At 37.2% G+C, this 19,781-nt stretch overlaps 3 protein-coding genes across 13 annotated transcripts in view; 2 read left to right on the forward strand and 1 right to left on the reverse strand.

Moving 5' to 3' along the window:
- LOC124303260 (mitogen-activated protein kinase-binding protein 1) overlaps nt 1-4,020 on the forward strand; it is an 84,915-nt gene extending 80,895 nt beyond the window's left edge. For 8 of the 9 annotated variants that reach the window (XM_046760269.1, XM_046760268.1, XM_046760272.1 and 5 more), the window contains one exon: nt 313-4,020. In XM_046760269.1, the coding sequence (XP_046616225.1) occupies nt 313-683 (371 nt within the window). In that variant the 3' untranslated portion in view covers nt 684-4,020. The remainder of the gene's footprint in view (nt 1-312) is intronic. The other variant, XM_046760273.1, reaches the window with a different exon arrangement.
- Nucleotides 4,021-4,128: 108 nt separating this feature from the next.
- On the forward strand, nt 4,129-6,001 carry LOC124303267 (exosome complex component RRP42). 2 transcript variants are annotated; one of them, XM_046760290.1, is made up of 6 exons: nt 4,129-4,327; nt 4,518-4,714; nt 4,790-4,955; nt 5,070-5,264; nt 5,577-5,750; nt 5,828-6,001. In XM_046760290.1, the coding sequence occupies exons 1-6, from the start codon at nt 4,271-4,273 to the stop codon at nt 5,930-5,932; spliced, it is 894 nt and encodes a 297-aa protein (XP_046616246.1). In that variant the 5' UTR covers nt 4,129-4,270; the 3' UTR covers nt 5,933-6,001. The 2 variants fall into 2 exon arrangements, with proteins under 2 accessions (XP_046616246.1, XP_046616247.1); XM_046760291.1 differs by having other exon boundaries at nt 5,595-5,750; nt 5,828-5,997.
- A 261-nt stretch (nt 6,002-6,262) lies between these two features.
- Nucleotides 6,263-12,247, reverse strand: LOC124303262 (GON-4-like protein). Of its 2 annotated transcripts, none has more exons than XM_046760275.1 (9): nt 11,953-12,247; nt 11,300-11,766; nt 8,708-11,135; nt 8,445-8,592; nt 7,705-8,326; nt 7,395-7,623; nt 6,687-7,290; nt 6,398-6,618; nt 6,263-6,316 (listed from the first exon to the last, which is right to left on the reverse strand). In XM_046760275.1, the coding sequence occupies exons 2-9, from the start codon at nt 11,734-11,736 to the stop codon at nt 6,266-6,268; spliced, it is 4,740 nt and encodes a 1,579-aa protein (XP_046616231.1). In that variant the 5' UTR covers nt 11,737-11,766; nt 11,953-12,247; the 3' UTR covers nt 6,263-6,265. The 2 variants fall into 2 exon arrangements, with proteins under 2 accessions (XP_046616231.1, XP_046616230.1); XM_046760274.1 differs by having other exon boundaries at nt 11,867-12,247.
- Between the last annotated feature and the right edge of the window lie 7,534 nt (nt 12,248-19,781).

The raw sequence follows: 19,781 nt of genomic DNA on the forward strand, positions 1-19,781 counted from the left end.
TAGACAATAATAATTAACATGCATGCAAGCCTGCACCTTATCTTCCACCTTTGATACAAAAAATAGTCCATAGAAATTCTAATATACATATGTACATAAAGTCATACGTGTTGTCCAAGAATGTGTAATTAATTTACATGCGAATTGTAACTGCACAGTGACAACGTACCATAGATTGATTCTCAATTCCGACTGGATTTGCTAAATATTTTTGAATGGCGAGATCTCAACACACAAATTTACTTCACCAAAATTGTACAATAAGGAATATTTTGAACTGACGAAAAATCTTTACATGTTTTTTACACGCAGTGTCTACTCAGTTGTGCAATACGATAGCAGATGAATTGACAAGGACAGCCGACAATGTGGTACAGCTCTACAAGCGCCTGACTCTTGATAACTCAGGCGACCCATCAGCTACGGCTCTTGATAGAGATACGATGCTGCGTGGTTTAGAATCGTCAGTTAACGAGGCTATGCACACTCTGAGGCTAGTGGCAGCTAGTGCTGCGAACCACAATGAAGACGGAGGACATACGAATGAAGCAACAGCCAAGTTCCAAGAACTTGTCGCTGGACAGGATCAAGGCAAAGTTGTGAACATGATGCAGCAGTACTCTGAGCTGCTTTTAAACCTGATGCAACAGAGAATGGGTGGACCCCAGACAAACCACACGTAAATTTCGACCTTGAGATAAATAAGCTTTCACAAACGTTGAAACAATATATTTCATGAGTGATTTCTTCAGTACCGAGCCATTCCGCGTAGTTTTCCAATGAGTGTGAATAATGCTCCCTTCTTGACAAGCAACTAGAACGTATCTGGATTGCAATGTTGATGAAATAAGATGTATTGGACTCAACACAAAATCGCGTCTTAATTCTGTAAAACCTACGCTGTCTGATGAACTTTTGGTTCTCGTTAAAATCAAAACAACAATTTTTAACTTGCATCCTCGTTAATAGGAGATATCTAAAAATGATAATGGACTTCGACTGTCAGCAATGGTTAAATTAACATTCTGCGTTCAGTAGGCTTTAACAATAGGCTGGCAGAAGTGTTCATATCAGAAAGATATTTGAAAAAAATTCTATTTGGATGAAAAGCATGATCGATTATCCAAATAAAACAGATGTAAATTGATTTTGCATAAAAGTATGGATACGAAAAAGAATGGACAAGTATAATATTGTCCGTGGTAACTGATGAAAAAAAAACTTCTTCAGATGCAATTGATTTTTTTTTAATTGCACAATATATCGGAATACGTGTATATCGACCTTAATGTTTCAAAATGAGGCCATAGGCCATGAAATGCCAATTATTAAAGACTCGTAGATTATGCTATCACCCAGAAAATTAATTATTTAAATATTATACAATAACGTAAGCTTATCAAACGGGGTTTCAACCATTAATCGAGAGGCTTGAGTCCAAAAGTTATTGCTTTCCGAATGGTCGCAGTAATATTGTGCACCTATACCATGGAACACAATTTTCTTAGCTCTGTTATCAGGCATATATTACATCTTTATTTTCGGTAAATACAACACGCCAGTAAACACAAATAATTCAGATCTAATTGCATATTGAATAAACCATTAGTGTGCCGAGTCTGTGATTATTTTGTTTTCCTGTGCAAATATTTTAATTCCAATTACGACCATTGGGATGCTTGGAATTTGACATTATCACCTTACTAATTGTTATTATGTAATAACTAAAATATTTTTTATAATATACTTGCTTGCGGTAACTTGTAGTTTTAACAAGGTATGGAGATGTCTCATCTGAGTATAAGTAGCATATGCGTTCAAGTCGTTTATGACTTTAATATTCATACATGAACTTTTATATCTAGTCTTACGTTAGTTTTATGAAATTTTACATGAGAAACCTTACAAGTACCCAATTGATCAGCAACTAATGTACGATGCGAAATGCAATATACATATATTTGCACAGGCTTACAAATAATCTTAGTATGCAATAGTGTATTTTTATCATAGAAGTGGATATATTCAAATATTTTTCCACAAATATACATGTAAGTTTTAGAAAAGTGAGGTGAATTTTTGCAAATCCCTAGTTGAGTAAAGTTGTGTTTCAATTTTAACCATTGTGCTCAATTAACGAATAATAATATACAAGCGATTTTGATTGAAAGAGGAATTGTGTGTACTTCAGGATGGAATTGAAACATTTAAAATGTGTATTATTAATATTATTAATAGTTTTTGCTACCCTAGTTCTATTTTTTCATACACTATTCCTTCTTTATTTATTGTAAAGTCGCTCATATAGTGTGACAAATAAAACCGTGCCATTTAGATTAGAATTAGATTCGATTTTCACACTCAAATACAATGTTTATCCCAATTCAATTTGACAACAACTTGGTTCTACACATCTCTGCAATAACACGCGGTAAGATTTTCGTAATCAAACATATTCTGATTTGTTGAATCATTTTTCACCTCAACTGAACCATACCTACATATTTAATTCTTAAGAACCGTAGTGATTTAGTGTCATACGTCTTGCTACATATAATAAGTCTTGCTCCTGTTTCATCTCTCCGTTCTAGAAAACAATTTTGTACTGTTTTTCGCACCTTGAAGCGTTAAGCTCTTGTAAAGTGCTTGTATTATTTTCAAGATATACCTACATCGTAATGTAAATATGTTCGTCATTTCGTCACAATAATTACCTGCTATGCCAAACTGTTATTTTGCTATTTTTCATCATTTGCCGATTTTTAGAAGTGGTTGAGATGTAAAAATGCAAGAACTTCTTACATATTTCAGTATTAAAACTTTCTTTTAATAATACACATTTACCTTCGGACGATTTGGTTGCTAGTTTTATTAAAGCAATTATGATCATGCATTGTTATAGTCAAAGAATTATGTTACCCAGGAAATCGTATTCGAAAACTTGATTCGTCGAATCTCATTGAAAAAACATTAATTAAGCATTTATCTATTTGAAGGCAATGATTATCATTCCAAAATAATGGTACTATACTGATAACAAATAATCACAATGATAACCATTTGAAAAAAAACGTGAAAATTGAAACAGCTTCGGAAAATTCGAATTATGGCTTTGTACATTGTTATGAATGTTGTATTAAGCTTTAGTATTACATATTGATATTCGTCTTTTTATTTGTACATATTTATTTGCGCTATTTCGGACTAAGACACTTGACTTCATAACATATATACATACAAATCTGCAGGTGTAACGTTTATTGTGTACGAACGTGTAACTTTTATTAGTGTACCGTTTTGTATATTATGTTAATAATTAATATATGTATAATAGTTATGTTTCAGTTTAATGCATCTGTAATATTTTTCACACGAATTCACTCCTTAGCCATTACATCCTATCTACCTATTAATATCTTCGTATACTGCTTAGTTATCAGCATCGCCATGCAGATTAAAAATACGTTTCCTCAAAATATGTATCAACATTTAAAGAATTATGCAGATTCTTAAAGCTATGTAACCAACCAAATGAAATAATTAATTTCACTCTTCCGATCACTCATATCCAGTAAACACTGTTATACGACTGGTGATCTCTACAGCGATTAAAACTACTTGCGAAGTAACGTACTTGAAACTGAATTTTTACGTTATCTTGGTATCGTTTTGCTAGCGTTTGCGTCGGCGGCAATGTTAATATTGTAACTCTCGTTGGAATTACATAATAAAATGTGGGTACTTGAGCTTGTGTGGCAAATAAGTGGCGAAAATTAAAATGTTGAGAAAATTATGTTTTGTTGCAAGATGCGGTGTTATTCGTTTAAAATCTGAATCAAGACTGTTTTTGCAAGAATGCTGGTTGACGCAGCAACCTTATTCATGTCCAGACATAAGACGTTTACAAACTTCTTTTATCTGCGATGACTACTAGTTCATTAGAAAAGGGGGTAAGACGGGTGATTTCACCCTTTGTAAAATGTCTGAGAAATAGCATCGAATATCGATTAATCGAAGCTGTGAAAAACATCTGGCGAAAATAAACGATTATTGAGAAAAAAGAATCGATCAACGATCTCGATTGATTGACAAACATCGTCCCTCCCGCCCCGCTGCTCGCCAGTAATTATCCGTTGACAACGTGCTTTGGCGTACTCGCGTATTTTTAGGTTATAAAGCTGCGTCTTTTGAAAGACACTGAAGCAGGTTTTTTAATAGAGAATTAATCAGCGACCGCATATGTCTCATCTCGAGTACTGTCCCAATTAGAATGGCGAATACATTGTTGAGCTTAGCTGAAAAAACATTTATAGTGCACGGGGTGGATGTGAGTTGACTCTTTCTATTAGTACTTTCGAATTTAATTGTTGCTCCGATCGTCATTCTCTATACGAACGATGCCACCCCTTTCAATTTGTACGTGATGGAACATTACTTTGATTCAAAGAATCACGGCACTTTTGATCACACTTTTGAATTTTGGTGAGAAAACCTTAAATCTTGCATATTATTTATAGGATAACTACCGAACCGATGGCAGAAATAGATCTGAATATCGCCCAATAGAAGTGGAAACAAAAGTCTTACCTCATACTAGTGGTTCTGCTCGTTTACGACTAGCAAATACTGATATTCTAGTCGGTGTTAAAGCCGAGGTTGACACACCCTATCCCGACAACCCTAATGAAGGAAAATTGGAATTCTTTGTTGACTGGTTCGTAATCAGACATAAACTGTTTCTTATCATCCAGATTCGCATTTCTTATGTCAACTGTATTCCAATTTTCAGTTCCGCCAATGCTACACCGGCATTTGAAGGGAAAGGAGGTGACAATTTAGGTACAGAAATAAGCAATACTTTAACGTTAGCTTACCAGTCATCTCATGTTCTTGATTTAACAACACTGTGCATTTTACCTCAGCAAAAGTGTTGGAAATTATATGTTGACGTTTTAGTGAGTATCCAAAGTTGTCTTATTCCTACATTGCTTGGCAAATAAAGTAATCTTCATTAGTCCAAGCTTTTCAGTTGAATGAACAAATCTTTGAAATAATCTCACATTCCACAGATTCTTCAATGCGATGGCAATTTATTTGATGCTGTAGCATTAGCGGTTAAGGCTGCATTATACAGTGCACAAATTCCCAAAGTTACAACTGCAACACTTGACGGTGGTAAAGCTGACATTCAATTATCAGACGATCCTTTCGATTGTGTTAAGCTGGATGTTAGTAGTTTTCCTGTTCTGGTTACCCTCTGCAAAGTAAGTTGCAAGTAATCATATGCAATGTATAATATAAATAGATTTACCATGACCAAATTTTAGTTTCCTGTTGTATGATGTGCCCCAGGAATTTTGGGCAAGAAACTAAGCGCAGTGTTCAGACTTTCAAATAGATTCGTTGAGGGCATTGCTTATTAAAGAACTCCTAAAGTGATTTGTGAGTTCTACCAGTTTCACGAATTCCATAAAATGGCTTAAATATTCTTTCCAAGTTTCAATTTCATAGCAGTATAATTGTTATATTTTTTTTTTTAAGCTCTTGTAATATGGGGTAATCTGGTAGCTAGTCAGAATTTTACTTTTATACAGATAGGAGAAAATTGTGTAGTTGATCCAACTTCAGAGGAGGAAGAGTGTAGTGCAGCAAGTATAGTTGTCGCCGTAATGCCCAATGGTCGTATAACGTCTGTGGTGAAGACGGGATATGGCAGTCTTCAACCCTCGACATTGGTTAAAACAGTAGAGGTATGAGATTTCAAATAAATGTCTATTCGTTTTTAGCGCGATCATTTATAAGTGTCTTGAATGATTTAATCTTTCAGCTCGCAAAAGACATTGGAATTAAGTTGAATGCAGGAATTATGAATGCATTGAAGGAGGAGGACGAGTTAGGTTCACAGAGAGAAATTTTTGGGTTTCTTAAATAAAATTAACATCCAAGAATTGTTTAATATTTTTTATGTACATAAATTATATTTTGAATCAATAAACAAGAAAATAGAAAGTAAAAATAACGTCGCATATTAATCAAACTTTCGATAAGCGTACAGTTCTAATCACGTCTCGTGAGTTTGATAATAGACACTCCTGAGAATATAAGGATACTGTTGATATAATATAAAGTTTGCAGGTTAGCAAGCTGAGCGGCGTTACTTATTGTTGGAAATCTTGATCCCTTGATACGCGAGTATTAAATAGCTGTAATACTGGTATACTTAATTTTCTTTCAACTTCTCATACAGTCCATCTGATTTTTCGCGTCAGGCCATTTTCTCTAATAATGAAAGAAGAATCTCGAACCGTTCTTTAACCTGTGTAAAAAGTTTGATGTATCATCACTTCAATTGCACAGAAAGAAAAATTTCATTCAATTAATTTGCTGATGTACGTACCTGTTGAACAGTTCGATCTCCCAGAGTCTCACTGATTGTTAAAAAAGTGTTTTCTGAATATTCCTTCTTGATACATTCTAGTAAAATTGCATCTTCTTGTCTTGTCCATGGCCTAATATCAACAGCGTTCCGGATTTCATGTTCAGGCTCACTGCCTGAATCGCTTGAAACTTCCATCTTCTCAAGCCTCACAGTTTCCTCAGTCTCATATTCGTTTGTACCTGTTTAAATTACATATTCTCATTGAAAAAAAACAGTTACGGGACATACGAGAAATGCAGATACTCACTCATTTTACTTTCTTCTTCAATATCGTGAACCTTGCCACAATCCGGTATTGAATTTTCGTCTTGGCTAGTATCGTCAGTCTGTGATTGCGTTGCATTATCCGTATTCTCCGAATCCAGTATTTTACTTGATTTGACTGTGTTCTTATAGGCGACTTTGGTTCGTTTTGATCTTGAAATATCCTGAGCTTCTCTTTTTTCTGCCCTTTCTTCCCTCTTAGTTTTAATTGGTGACATAGATTCTTTTTTCTCAATCGGATTATTGTTACTACTAAGTCTTGAGCTGATTTCGGTATTTTTAGGAGATTTCTTTTGCTCTCTAGACTTCATTGAAATTTTGTTCATTCGCTTTGACTTAAGAGATGACTTATCCATTTCTTCACTATCTTTAATTGGAGAATTTTTGTTTGCTTTTGCATCCGTTTGGTCAGGAGAGTTTTTAGATGATTTTCGCCGTCTTTTCGGTGTTGCTGGCACAAATTTTTCGGTAGTCTTTAAGGATACTCGTATGATGTGTTCTTGTTTTTCATCATCTCCTCCGGGAAATGTTATTCTGGCTGGTCTTAAACCTTCTGTCGTCTGAAGATATATCCTTCCATTCAGAAACTGTTGGCAGTCATTGAGGTAAACATCAGATGGGGAATGTAACGTGATTTAAACGAGTTGAATGCGAAAATTAAATTTAAAAAAAATGGGTGTTTCGTACTCACTCTGGTGCCGCAAGACACACAATGTTCGCTCCTACTCTTCAGATTATGACCGTCTAGATTGTGACACTCACACTTGCAGTTATCACCTCCATAAGGATCCTCATGTGAGCTGGAGACGGGAATTTCAATATTCTCGTAAAGTTCAGGTGCATCTTCTGCATAAGTTTTTGTTTTATCGTGAGGACCAGGGGGGCAGGTCAGATTTTCGAACATGTGCTGTGCAAATAAGCTAAAAAATATACACATGTTCCATAAAGAAAGTACTTACAGAATACTCTAGTTTCAACATTGAAAATAACGATAGAATTACCTTTCGGGAGGTTTTCCATTCGGTAGTACTTGTAAAAACGTATCCATAACAAGGGGATGCCCTTTTAAAAGGTTTTCCATAACATCGTTCACGGTTTCTAAACTGACATCAGTGTCTGTTGCCAATTGAGTTATGGCTTGCATAACTTTTGAGAGCTTTGATGGCTGTTTTGCGAAATAAATTTGTGCTATGTCTACAAAATCGTTCATTTTTTGTAGCATTGTATGTTCAACTGATTTGCCAATCATAGCAGCCTGATGGGGTTTTAAAAATAGCAGGAAATCCGAATTGAGTTCTGGATAATCTACCAACTTTTCACAAACGTCTTTGTAAAGATCTATCGTAAGCAAATCCTTGGAAACTTGACTCGTTGAATTGAAATGGTCACCTTCAATGATGCATTGAGAATTCGATGGCCGCTCATTGCCTAATGGAGCAATAACGGCGCACAAGGATCTCTCATCTCTTGTTTGTTTGGAATGGCAGGAACCCTCATTTTCTGGTCCGTTCAATGTATCAATCTGCTCGTTATAGTCTAGAAATAACTTTATTATGGCTTTAAAGACTTCCGAACTTGGATCTAATGCTTTATGCAACTTGTGAAGAAATGAAACTGCAAACTCTAAAAAGTGAAGAAAACATCAGATCTGTTAGTGTCGTATTTCTGGAAACATGTTGTCTATATTTGTTAAAAAACTATTTCGAAATTCGAAAACGGGATACTTAATTTGAAAACTCACTTGTTGCTCTCTCTTCTTGACTCAAATTATTTTCAGCCTCTACTAATCGCTTGATGTTTTCCAACTCACGGGCCTGTTTGGCTCTTTTTTGATCTTTTTTTATAGTCGTACTAGCTAGCATCAGTTCTGCTATCTCATCTTCATTGTCCTGTTGGAAATAAAAAAACATTTCCAATGATAACATTCACTACTTCGATATCATTAAATACCTTGTTTTTATTTTCACATATTGTTATAATTTTATTTTTCCATTGTTTCCTCACCCCATTATTTGAAGTTGATGGCTCTTCTGAATTCTTAGGTCCACCTTTCTTCCCTCGCGGTTTGACACCTGCTGTGCTTAGAGCAGGACTTTTATTTCCTAAAATTTGAGCCATCATTTTCATATTTTGAGCACTTCGAATTTTAGCAAGACGCGGAGTTGTCGTTCGCAGTTGCGGTTTATCTGTAGTTGCCGGTAAGTTTACTTGTTCCTTGGTTTCTTCTAGATGATTACGAGAATCACTAGATATCGCCTGTAAATTTGGGGACACTTGTTCTTTCACAGTTAAGTCTTCGGATTCGTGAATTTTCTCCATTTCTTTCAAAGCATCCATATTTAAATTTGACTCCAAACTTGGACCAATTTCAGACGATATATTCTCAGACTGTTTGCAGGCACTGAAATTTGTATCGGTGCAAATATTTTCGACTTGACAAGCAGATTTGACACTCATATCGAACCCAATATCTTTCACAGTTTCGGTTACTTGGCTCTGGACAGAGCTTGAGGGACTATCAAACAACTCTATGTTTGGCAATTCCTGACTTCCAGAATTTATACACCATTTTTTCAGATTCTCATCTGGAGTTTTAATACTGTCTTTCGATTTATCACTATCTCCAGTGTTTTTAATTGGAGTATTTAGAAATGGCATAGCGGGCAACATGTTTACTGTAGGGTTTAATAAATTGTGGTTTATCCTGCGCTTCAAGGGTATTGATTCAGCCTTAGAATTACAGTTGGTATCGAGTTGTGATGGCTTCAACAGATCTTTGTATATTCTTTTCAACCTGATTTGGGTCTGTTCGTTACTTGGATTTTTGATATCAGTGAACATTCTTTGCCACTGTACAGACAACCTATTAAATGGTTGTTCTTGAGGTGCTTTAAGGTCGTTTTTACTCACTGGAATAATGCAATGTATCACATTGGGGACTTTTTCAGTCTTGTACCATTCCTGAATTGGATTTTTTGTCTGACTTGTACGGCATTTGTTGATGTGTTTGAAAAGGGTAGATGGGTCTTTATTAGGAACAAGGTACTGGCTGATTAATTGGGCTGTGTCGAACAGTTTCATTTTTTCGTTTTTGAATTTCGTTTGCTTTAGACTTACAAACGGAATGAATTGTTCAAGTCCCAAAACGATCAGTTGGTCCTCAGACTTTAAATATGTGTTCATTTTAACCCTCTTTGGACAATGTCCAAACGGAATCTCAGGCAAAAGTTGCGGGTAAATCAAGGCTTTGCCTTTTAGAAGTAGGTTTTTTATTGCCGGATAATACTTAGGGATATACCTCATCTTTTGCTTCAAACGGGCTTTTCCGAGTTCGATTTCTTGGTTTAAAAACTCGATGTAGTTTTGGCGCGATTTTGGATCTTTGAATTGTGTTTCCAGTTCAGAAACTAACTCTAAAGCGTCTGGCAGATTAATGGCATTGAATGCAGAATTCTCGCCATTACTCAAATATCGCAAGCTGTTCAGATTGTCTTTGCACATTTTCGCTTGGCTGTGTAACTCGGGGTGCATATAAGTTAGAGCAAAATGCTGTGCCACGAGTTGAATATGTTGACAAAGTTGAACATGTAATAAGACTCGTTGCTCGGTACTTACCAATTTTGGTAAGTTTGATTCGGCAAGAACAGGGAGCAATTCTATGACTGATCCATTGATAGACGTATTTTCAGTTATGGAGTTCATAGTATCGGAAGACCTTTTCTTTTTCGTTACATCTTGATCTTCTTTTGAGAACATGTCGGCGAACTCAAATAATTCTGCAACAAGATTGTTGAGCTCCTTTCGAGTAACTTTGACTGCCTTGTCCATTCGCAGTTCTTCCTTATCAAGCAAATCACCGTCCTCGTCTTCTAATATGTTGTATTCTGGATCAGCCTCTGGGTCATCTTCTCCGATAATTTCCTGAGTCAATGGTTGTGTGAATTCCTTTAAAAAGTTATTCCAATCCTCGTCAACATCCCAGTCCCAGTCATACATATCGGTCGTTATATCGGGGGGCACGAAGGCTTGTTCAATCTGTTCCAAAGGCGTCTCACTCAGACATAATTTCGAACGTGTTCTTTGTCCGATATTTTCACTCTCACTGGTTGCGGGTGGCCGGGCTTCTGGAATTTTGAAAACTCCAGCTTCATCATATCGAACGTTAACAATTTTCAGCTGCGGTTCTTCAACCACAGGTTGTTGATTAGCAGGAGGAGCCGGAGTCGCAGGCTGCGAGTCAACATCACTTGAAACAGAACTCCCTTCCGTTTCCCTTTCGTCGTCGCTTGGCTCATCTTGCCCAGGGTGATATTCCTCGTCGGATGAATCTTCAGGGAGCTCCTGCTCTATCAGCACTTGCACTTCGGAGCCCTTTAGTTTCTTGATCGGCGTTATCGGCCAAGGAATGTTGGGCTGCGACATAGCCAACTCTCTAGCAAAAAAGGATAACATAGATATTAAAGCATTGGTTTGTCTTATTGGTAATGAAATATTTTTTCATGGTAGATAATTTTAAAAGTTTAACAAATATGGCTTTTGGTAATTTTATGAGAAAACCTGTAATGAATTTGATAACAGTGAATGAATGCATATTACTTGGCTTTAGCTCTAGTGAGTTTTGGCTCAAAAATCAGATCATCTTCTAAGTTGTAGGCCTTCCGTTTGACCATTGCCATGACGTGTTCGTTGGTGATAACGTGTTTCAATATGTTCTTAACATTTGTTGCTGTCAAATTTGTTCGAGCTGCTTTGGCGTCTAGCTGCCTTTCGATCTCTTCTTCCATCTTGTTGAAAACAGATATATCCTTATCCATCTCTCTTATACGCGTTCGATCGTTTTGTCTTTCATAATTATCAATCTCAGATACGTCTATTTCCAATTCGCCGTCAGAATCAGAATAAAAATCTTCGTTGAAATTCTCCAGATCTAGGTTGAATGAGAATGAAACGTTGTTCTGACTTGGTGTGCCATAATCAAATGAACTCGAATTTTCTACTGTATCTTTGGCACCTTTCTCTGCACTGCTATCCATGTTGAGGGTGTTGCCAATTCAAATTTACAACTAGAATCAATAAAAGTACTGGTCATAATTTGAGAACCAAAAAAGGAGAAAACAAAATCAAATAAAAAGCTTAACAGTGTTTGACTAGTTACAAGCTAACCTCAAAACTATTCGGCGTTACGTTACTGTCATATCAACGAAATGAAATCTCGGGATTATGATTCAACAGGATTTTTCAGGCCTTACGATGTAAGACTTCTTCATTTTTATGATTTCTGAGGATCCATCTCGTCAAGAGATACTTGGGAGTCACATAATTCTTGCACGTATAAAACCGCAGTTTCGGTTGGAACGTCTAATCAAAGTTAGTTATGTGCTTCATTGTTGGTATATTTGGTGCGACAATTGTAATGGGTAAAAATAATGGTACGCAAGCGTTAAACATTCTTTAACATAACACATAAATATTAAACATTGATGATTATTGATTACTCGACAAGACGATGGAACGACGAACGACATATCGCAAAGCGCGCCATAATTTTCGGAAATCTCTCCAAACGTAAGCTATGATAATTTCTGTAGATAAGAAACTTGATACGCTGTAGTCATTAGTTGAATAATCTGATGAAAGATGGAGCTGTGAAGCTCCCAGCAGACGTGTCGATAAATGTCGATACTTAAGTTTTACTTTTCGCAAATAGATGACATTACTGCCTGATTTCATAGCTGTTGAGTATTTTTTATTTTTCGCAATTGAGCTTAGGTTTTCCGTACTGTACGACAGAATTGGATTTTTCCAATTCTTTTACATGCTGTTTTATGAAGTGCTATTTTTAGCTACATTTTTCTATACGACTTGTGCAAATGTTGCGGAAAATTTTCATTCTCTCTGAAATTAGGTTTTCCGTATTTTTTTTTGGAAAAATCTTAATTTTTGCAAGTGTTGAGAGATAAGAGTTTGGAAATTTCAAAGATGCAAATTTTTCGAAGCCATTCATAAAGAAAAATGGACTCATGATTTGGCGAAATCTACAGAGTGCACTCAAACTTTTTCGAAAATCAATGCTGAGTCTGTTTAGTGAAAAGAATCCTAAAACTTGTGGAAAATTTGTCAAAATATATTAACGATTTTTATCTCCACAGCAGAGACTAATAGAGTGTTTCAATTTCTGCGATAATATTTTACGCGAAGCTGAGGGAATAAATTTACAGCTGTAAAAATAAAACATCAACTACGAATGATTTGATACGATTTTAGGAATCACTCGTAATGAAATTGCTCTTTCTTTTCTTTTTCCTTTTTCTCTCTCGACTCTATCCTTCGCCAGAAAGCAACATCACCGATTCCAATAGTGCAATACAAGCTAAATTATAACCATTAGGTGAATTAAGTGAGCGAGTAAGTAAAACGAGCCCGGAGACGAATCACTTCGATAATAAGTAATGACACCTTAGTTACCCTTCCGAGGATCATTTTCTCTCTCTTTCTCTCTCTCTAGAGAGAGGGAGAACGGATGAGAGGGAGAGAGGGAAAGAGAGAGAGAGAGTGAGGGCTTTGCTACTTGCGCTTAGCAACGAGGGTGAAACTTCCCCCTTGTTGTTAATGATTCACTACGCGACATTAAACCATTCCGTATTCATGAACACGCTACACATATTGTACGTCTGTGGTCTTGGCATGAGATGTTTGCTCGTGTTAACGAAGTTTGGTAAACCGTTCTTATTCTTCTACAATGAACGTTGTTATAATTAGAACTAACTTTTTATTCATCTACGATGTATACTTATTGAACTCTTATACCGGATTAAACTTCAATTTCCCAGTGTAAATGTATTGAGAAAAAGTGCAGGATTAAGTTTCTTCCAAGTTTCTGGACTACGTTAATCGTGTAAAAAGGGAAATTTGATACATACAGGCAAAAGCTTTCACCACTAAACAATTTTCTATGGTTCAATCGATCGCGGGGCGTCATGTACAAGGTTTTAAATAATTTATTCGCCCTTTCGGGAAATTATTCGACATACGTAATTTGAGAATGAAAGCCTTACATCGTTTGAGCTTTCATCTCGCGAAAGTTTCTACATACCTGTACTAAGACGTCTGTACAAACACGATACTCAATTTAAATACAATAACTGCATAAGAATTGTAGTAATTTATTCGTAGGATGTATATAACGTTAGAAGGTTGTTTTTGACTTGAATTTGTTCCAAATCGTTTCCTTTTGTAATGAACAAACAACCACACAAATATTACTGTTCACAAATTTACGAGGTTGAACTTTGAATATAGATCTTACCAATTACAGCACACAATTTGAATCTTGACGTAAGAATCCCTTAGCATCTGGTGAGATTTTCGAGCAATTTTTCACTAGCGTACCTTAATCTCTGTTCATTTTCATCCTTCTCGAGTTGTCCTTCAGGGTCCTCTTTCACGGAAAAAGGATGTAGAATAAAGAAGAGCGGGGAAAAACGTAAAGAAGATAAGCATACGAGGCGTATGGGAACATCATGTCGGTGTACAGAAGCGTTTTGTACCGATCCATCCAACTTCCGAAGGTACAGCTTCTCAAAGCTCAAACGCATTTTAATACTCCTTCAAGATTCTTTACTCGCGCAATGCCGAGCCAAGGCGAGCCTTACACTTAGGAACTCCCATGCCTTAGCGTATCCACTAAGTGCCTCCATATTTTTTCATCTACGTCGGTCCTTCGGTCTCTCTGTAACACAAGGTACAAACACACTTTTGTGAGTTATATTCTCTGTCACTCCAGCAAGTTTTTTCCTCTTTCGTCAATTTAGGCAATTCAACATTGCCATTAATCATTGATTATGATAATCGATATCGGTACGTCAGTTGAATCGGAATGACTTTTTTATGTAAACTCTGTAAAAACACCGTGCCGGGATATTCCGATAATTCTCCGATCCGTGTATCGCATATACGCCTAGATTCCGTTGAAGGATTTTTAGACAAGTCGAACCGTCGGTCCTAAGCAGATCTTGATTTTCTATTAATCACTCGCTGCAAGAGCCCGTGATCTTACTATACTTTAGCGCGTTCTCGATGCTCAGTCTTTTAGCGAGTTACAATCGCATCTTAGTCGGATCTTTAAAAGCTTTCTGCTTCGTTGAGAATCGACAATTAATTTACTCGCTTGTATAATTTGCAACAAACTGAAAGAAGCGGCGAAATTCTTTCTTCTAATTGCAGTTTCTATCGTATGTTTCTTTTTTACTTTGGAACTGGCATCGGGCTATATCAACGTCGATTTCGAGCCTCGCCTGCAGAATTGGAGAGAATCTCCTGCAGGTATCAGAAATTTCTCGACCGGAGCCGAACTTCGCGTTATAAGTGGGTGCAGTTTATCCTGAAGCATGTATGTACCTAACGTTGGGTGGTCGAGGAACAAAGATCGTGCGATCTTGCAGCCCTGACAAGCCGTGTATAATAAAAGCAAATTAAGATCCGAGACAGTTGTTAATGAGGGATGGGAGGGGCGGGAGCCAAGAGAGGTGAACTAAGACGGAGTTTCGCCCGTCCCGGTCTCGACTAATCCTTGGTACGTGATCTCGAGAATCCTCTAGGATTAACAGGATAAATGCCTACAACCTTGGACTCCACACGAAATATCTCTCGGGAGTCGAGCTCCCTTACGTATTATATACAAAATTTTTGCTCCATTAATAACAGTTGCGGTGGATTCTAGCGGTCTATTCGCTGCGGAAAATCGAGGGGGTGGATCCCATGCGACGCAGCCGAGGGATCGACGATAATTAAGGTCATGTGTATGGCGGCTTTTAACGATCTCTTAAAAACCAATTAACAACGCCGCGCTGCCGTGAAGAGCCGAGAATTTGGCTAAATTATTTTTGGATATTGAGGTGGTTCATTGGCCGGAAATCGATACGCTTTATTAATTTTATTGTACCATAAGGTAGTCTGACATTTCATACTCGAGTACTTATTGATCGTTGCTTTTCAATAACCCGCGAAGACCTGTTTAAAATACGAAACTAAAAAATTCTCGAATTCAAAGTAAAAGCTTATAGATATCGATGCTTTGTTTCAAATAGCTTGAAAATTATTCGAAATCTAGTTGATTCGTTCGATTTAATTTTACCATTGCACATCTTATTCAGAAGACTATTTTCTACAAATTTGCTTCGATACTTTTTTTTTTTTTATTTTTGCATCTGTCTCAGCGAATGTTTAGAAAATGGTTTGTTGAACAAAATGAGCTATTTTAGAGTGAAATCGAACAAACATATTACTACTAACTAGATTTTTAACCATTTAGAAGTGATTTGAAACGTACATCTATAGATGGTATTTTCAATTTTACAGGAGTCTTCCTAACTTACGAATATAATAATTTCATAAATACACAATCTACGATTACCTCGGAATATAATGAATAAAAAATATCGGTTTTCGGCCAACCAACCTCCTAAAACATTTGATTCACGCGAATCGTTAGGATGCTCGTGCTGATGTTTCATCGCGAAAACAACCAACACTAGCTGCGATCCGCGATTCAGTTCTGTAATGCTATAATAGTTGTCAGTTTATGCGTACGTACGTAGCACATGGACACGTGTGAAATGCAGGGGTTGGTTAACCAGATTTTCCAGTTTGTCGACGACATTCGCGGACGAATAGTTTACGCAAATTTGCGCGAGCTAGATACACATGGGCAGGTATACAATCGGCTCGTAATTAATTACGCGTCGTTGATCGTCCTCCGTCGTAATTAGCGAGTCTTGTGAATTTCTGGCATTCGCTATGCTGCCTACGACTGATTTTCTAAGGGTGGTTGATAAATATTCAACTCCTATTAAAATTCCAGACACTCTCTTGAACCAGGGATTGTAATGTTTTAACATATTCGCTGTAATTTGCAAACTCTTTAACAAATCTCGTCTGCTGGTTTTTCATTTTTATGTGAATTTTTTTCCAGTTTTTATACGGTTTAATTAACATCCTCGCTATGGTAGAAATAATATTCCAATTTCTTACGACACTTAGAAACGATTCGCGAGTATAAAATTGTCATCGAAATTGTATAATTCAACTTATTCGTTTAGAAATGTTCGCAAAAAATATAACACAAAAAATTGTGTACGTCTCGCGATAATTTTTTTATGATGATGTTTCAGTTTCCTGGTGTAACATTTCCTTCGAAGAAATGAAGAAAATTGTTTTAACGAAGAAATAAAATTGAATCAAAGTTACGCATAATTGTTATAATATGGATTTCCGAGATGCAGTGAAAATACAATTTTTTCTTGCAGTGACAATAACGAAACTTGCGAAATCGAAGGTAACGTTTCTCGATTATGTGAAACGGACGTGTACAAATTCCGTAAAAGAATTACAGATAACCTGAACCTTGCATGTGATTAACGGATCATTTCGTTTCTGTCGACAGAAATAAATGAGGCAAAGTTCTATCACGTGGTTTCGTTTAACCCCTTGTCCGTTCCAACGATCTGTCAAAACTAAGAGACGTGGGTCGGGTTACTCAGCTTGACGTGTCATCTTCAGCGGTGTTCAAATCGTTGAAATACTTCGCCACCGTAGCGGCAACTTGGGTAGCAGAAGCGTATCTCCTCAAAGAAATATGAAAACATTAAGTGGCAGCGGAGTAGCGAAACAAGAGATTATTCGAACTAGTTTCTCGGGCTTAAACTCACGATCTCGTTCTTTCTATTTTTTCCAAAACCGTCAGAGTAATTTCTTTGATGTTATTTGCGAAGTTTTGGCACTAATTTGAACGACGCCGTTTTTTGATTTTTACAAATCCTCGTATCAAACATAAAACATTCCGTTAATGGATACAAAGGATGGGAAAATGGCGACGAGTTTTCATTAATCCAAGGAAACGAAAGGCGACGCTTGCGGCGGACTTTTGCGCAGATAATTTATTTATAGAGGCACGAGTAACCGAACAAACTAAAGGAGGAGGACTATATTGCTGTAACGAAGAGAAAAGTTTTGGGATCAGGATGCAGTGCGTGGGCGGTCTTGATCGCCTTTCAAAGGCCAGAAGTTCTTCACAGCTTGCGCTGTAGCCTTTGAGCCGAGAAATTCAGTGGCTGCAAGCTCTCCCGCGGAGCTTGATCACTCGGCCTTCTTGTACTGTTAGGCGTACAACACAATATCTGTCTCTCAGACTCGCCCACTCACTCAAAGTCGGGGGTTTTGACAGTTCAGCATCTCCTAAGATATTCACCGTCTGCAGTCATGGATCTATTCTTGCCACTTGGTGCCGTATATTTTTGGCTAATGTTGGGTAACCCCCGTAAAACGACGCTGCTGGGTCGCGCCCATTTTTTCATTTCTATAGATCGAAATTATTACGTGGAATTCGCAGGGGGTATGAAATGCTGTTCACGTAACTGTAGCTATGCAGACGTATCTTTGTGATATTATCTTGCCTGACTTTGGATTTTTTTTTTATTGTTGTGCAGGATATTGTCCAGCTCTTGAAACTTTTCAAGCCAGTAATATAAAACTCGTTGCAAAGTGTGTATACTCGTATATATGTATAAGACGACTTCTTTTTTTTTCTTAACGTGTATAAGATATTGTATGTAACGAAATTTGAATTTTTTCCAACCACCGACCCCTCCTACAGTTTGGCATTTAATATGTACGTAAAGCGCCGTATTTCAGGAACGAGACGCCGCGTTTATGAGTCTGAAAAGTTTTCTTTTTCCTTCTCCTTTTGCTCTTCTTTACCTTTTCCCTCGATCACGAGCGAGTGGGAAAATCTCTTCCCTTTAAAAACCGCTAATTAAGCCCCGTCGGAGAAACTGAGTTAGCCCAGTTCTCACGTTCGGATACCTACGCAACCGTTCGCCGCTAATTAAAAACATGTCTGCCGGATCGAGCAGAAGTTGCAACGCATTTCTTTTTGTAGTTTAAAGTAAAATTCAACAACGTTGGATAATAGTAATGCGACGCATCCTTTTAGAAATTCAATTATTTGCCTTTGAACAAAAACTGGCGCATTTCGTTTACTTTATGCAGCACTACCTGTGTTTCTGACCTTATGTTTTAGAAAATTTTTAAATAGTCACGTACCTTTGTAATCCCCTAGTCAAAACCAAATCCGATAATCCCCCATAGGATGCATGGGGGCGCCGAAGTCGCTGCACATAACCGCGTAGCTCAAGGTAATACACGTAATATGAAAGATAAAAATACAGCCCTTTGAGATGCAGCTGAAACCCTAAAATCTTCTGAAACCCCAAAATCAGATACACCAGGAATGGTAGATATGCCAAGAGATATTGACTACCAAATTTGTTTCAATTTATACCGGGGTGCATATGTTTGAAATTTGGATTCCTTTTGTTTCGTGCTGCTTCCCGTCCGAATTCAGGAAAAAATCACAGGGGTGAATTTAGATTATATGAGAAACAATACGAGGTTTGAAAAATGATCAGACGTAACAACGATAATTGAGTAAATAAAGGAGCGTCAGGCAGTAGGTGAGAAGCTCATCGCTTGGATCCTCACGTACATTCAAATTGGTGGCAGTCGTGTTTCCCTCTATTTATAGATATGTACGCCTACCGCATGGTGTTTTGTCCTTTTTTTCTCCCGACAAGCTCAAAACGTCGGTTTTTTTTTTTTTTTTTTGTTCCAAGCGCCGTGTTTTTTCAACTTCGTTCCTTTATTTTTCGGTAATGCAAACCTGCTCCTCAAATTCCGCTCGAATTACTGTTATTATGAGTTAGGAGGGTTTGCCTTTTCACTTATCTTTCTCTTCCTTACGCGCGCGCTCTTCGGTCTCTACGTTTCACTCTCAGTGTTCTGTTTTTTGATATTTTTTTCCCAGAGTTAGATAAGATTTCAAAACGAGAAAAACTTATGGGCACGCGCATAACTAACTGTACAGCGCGAGCTCCAATTACAGACGATATACCTACGCGATGAAAATACCCACATGCGCCGAGGACCCTTCATGTTTTTGGCGAAAGGATACCCACTTCTTTTTTCACGCCGTCATATAGCCTTTAAGCCCGAAAACCTTGCTGGTGGCATTTTGGAACGTGAT

The sequence above is a fragment of the Neodiprion virginianus genome, chromosome 4, assembly GCF_021901495.1.
Source record: "Neodiprion virginianus isolate iyNeoVirg1 chromosome 4, iyNeoVirg1.1, whole genome shotgun sequence".
Classification (NCBI taxonomy): domain Eukaryota; kingdom Metazoa; phylum Arthropoda; class Insecta; order Hymenoptera; family Diprionidae; genus Neodiprion; species Neodiprion virginianus.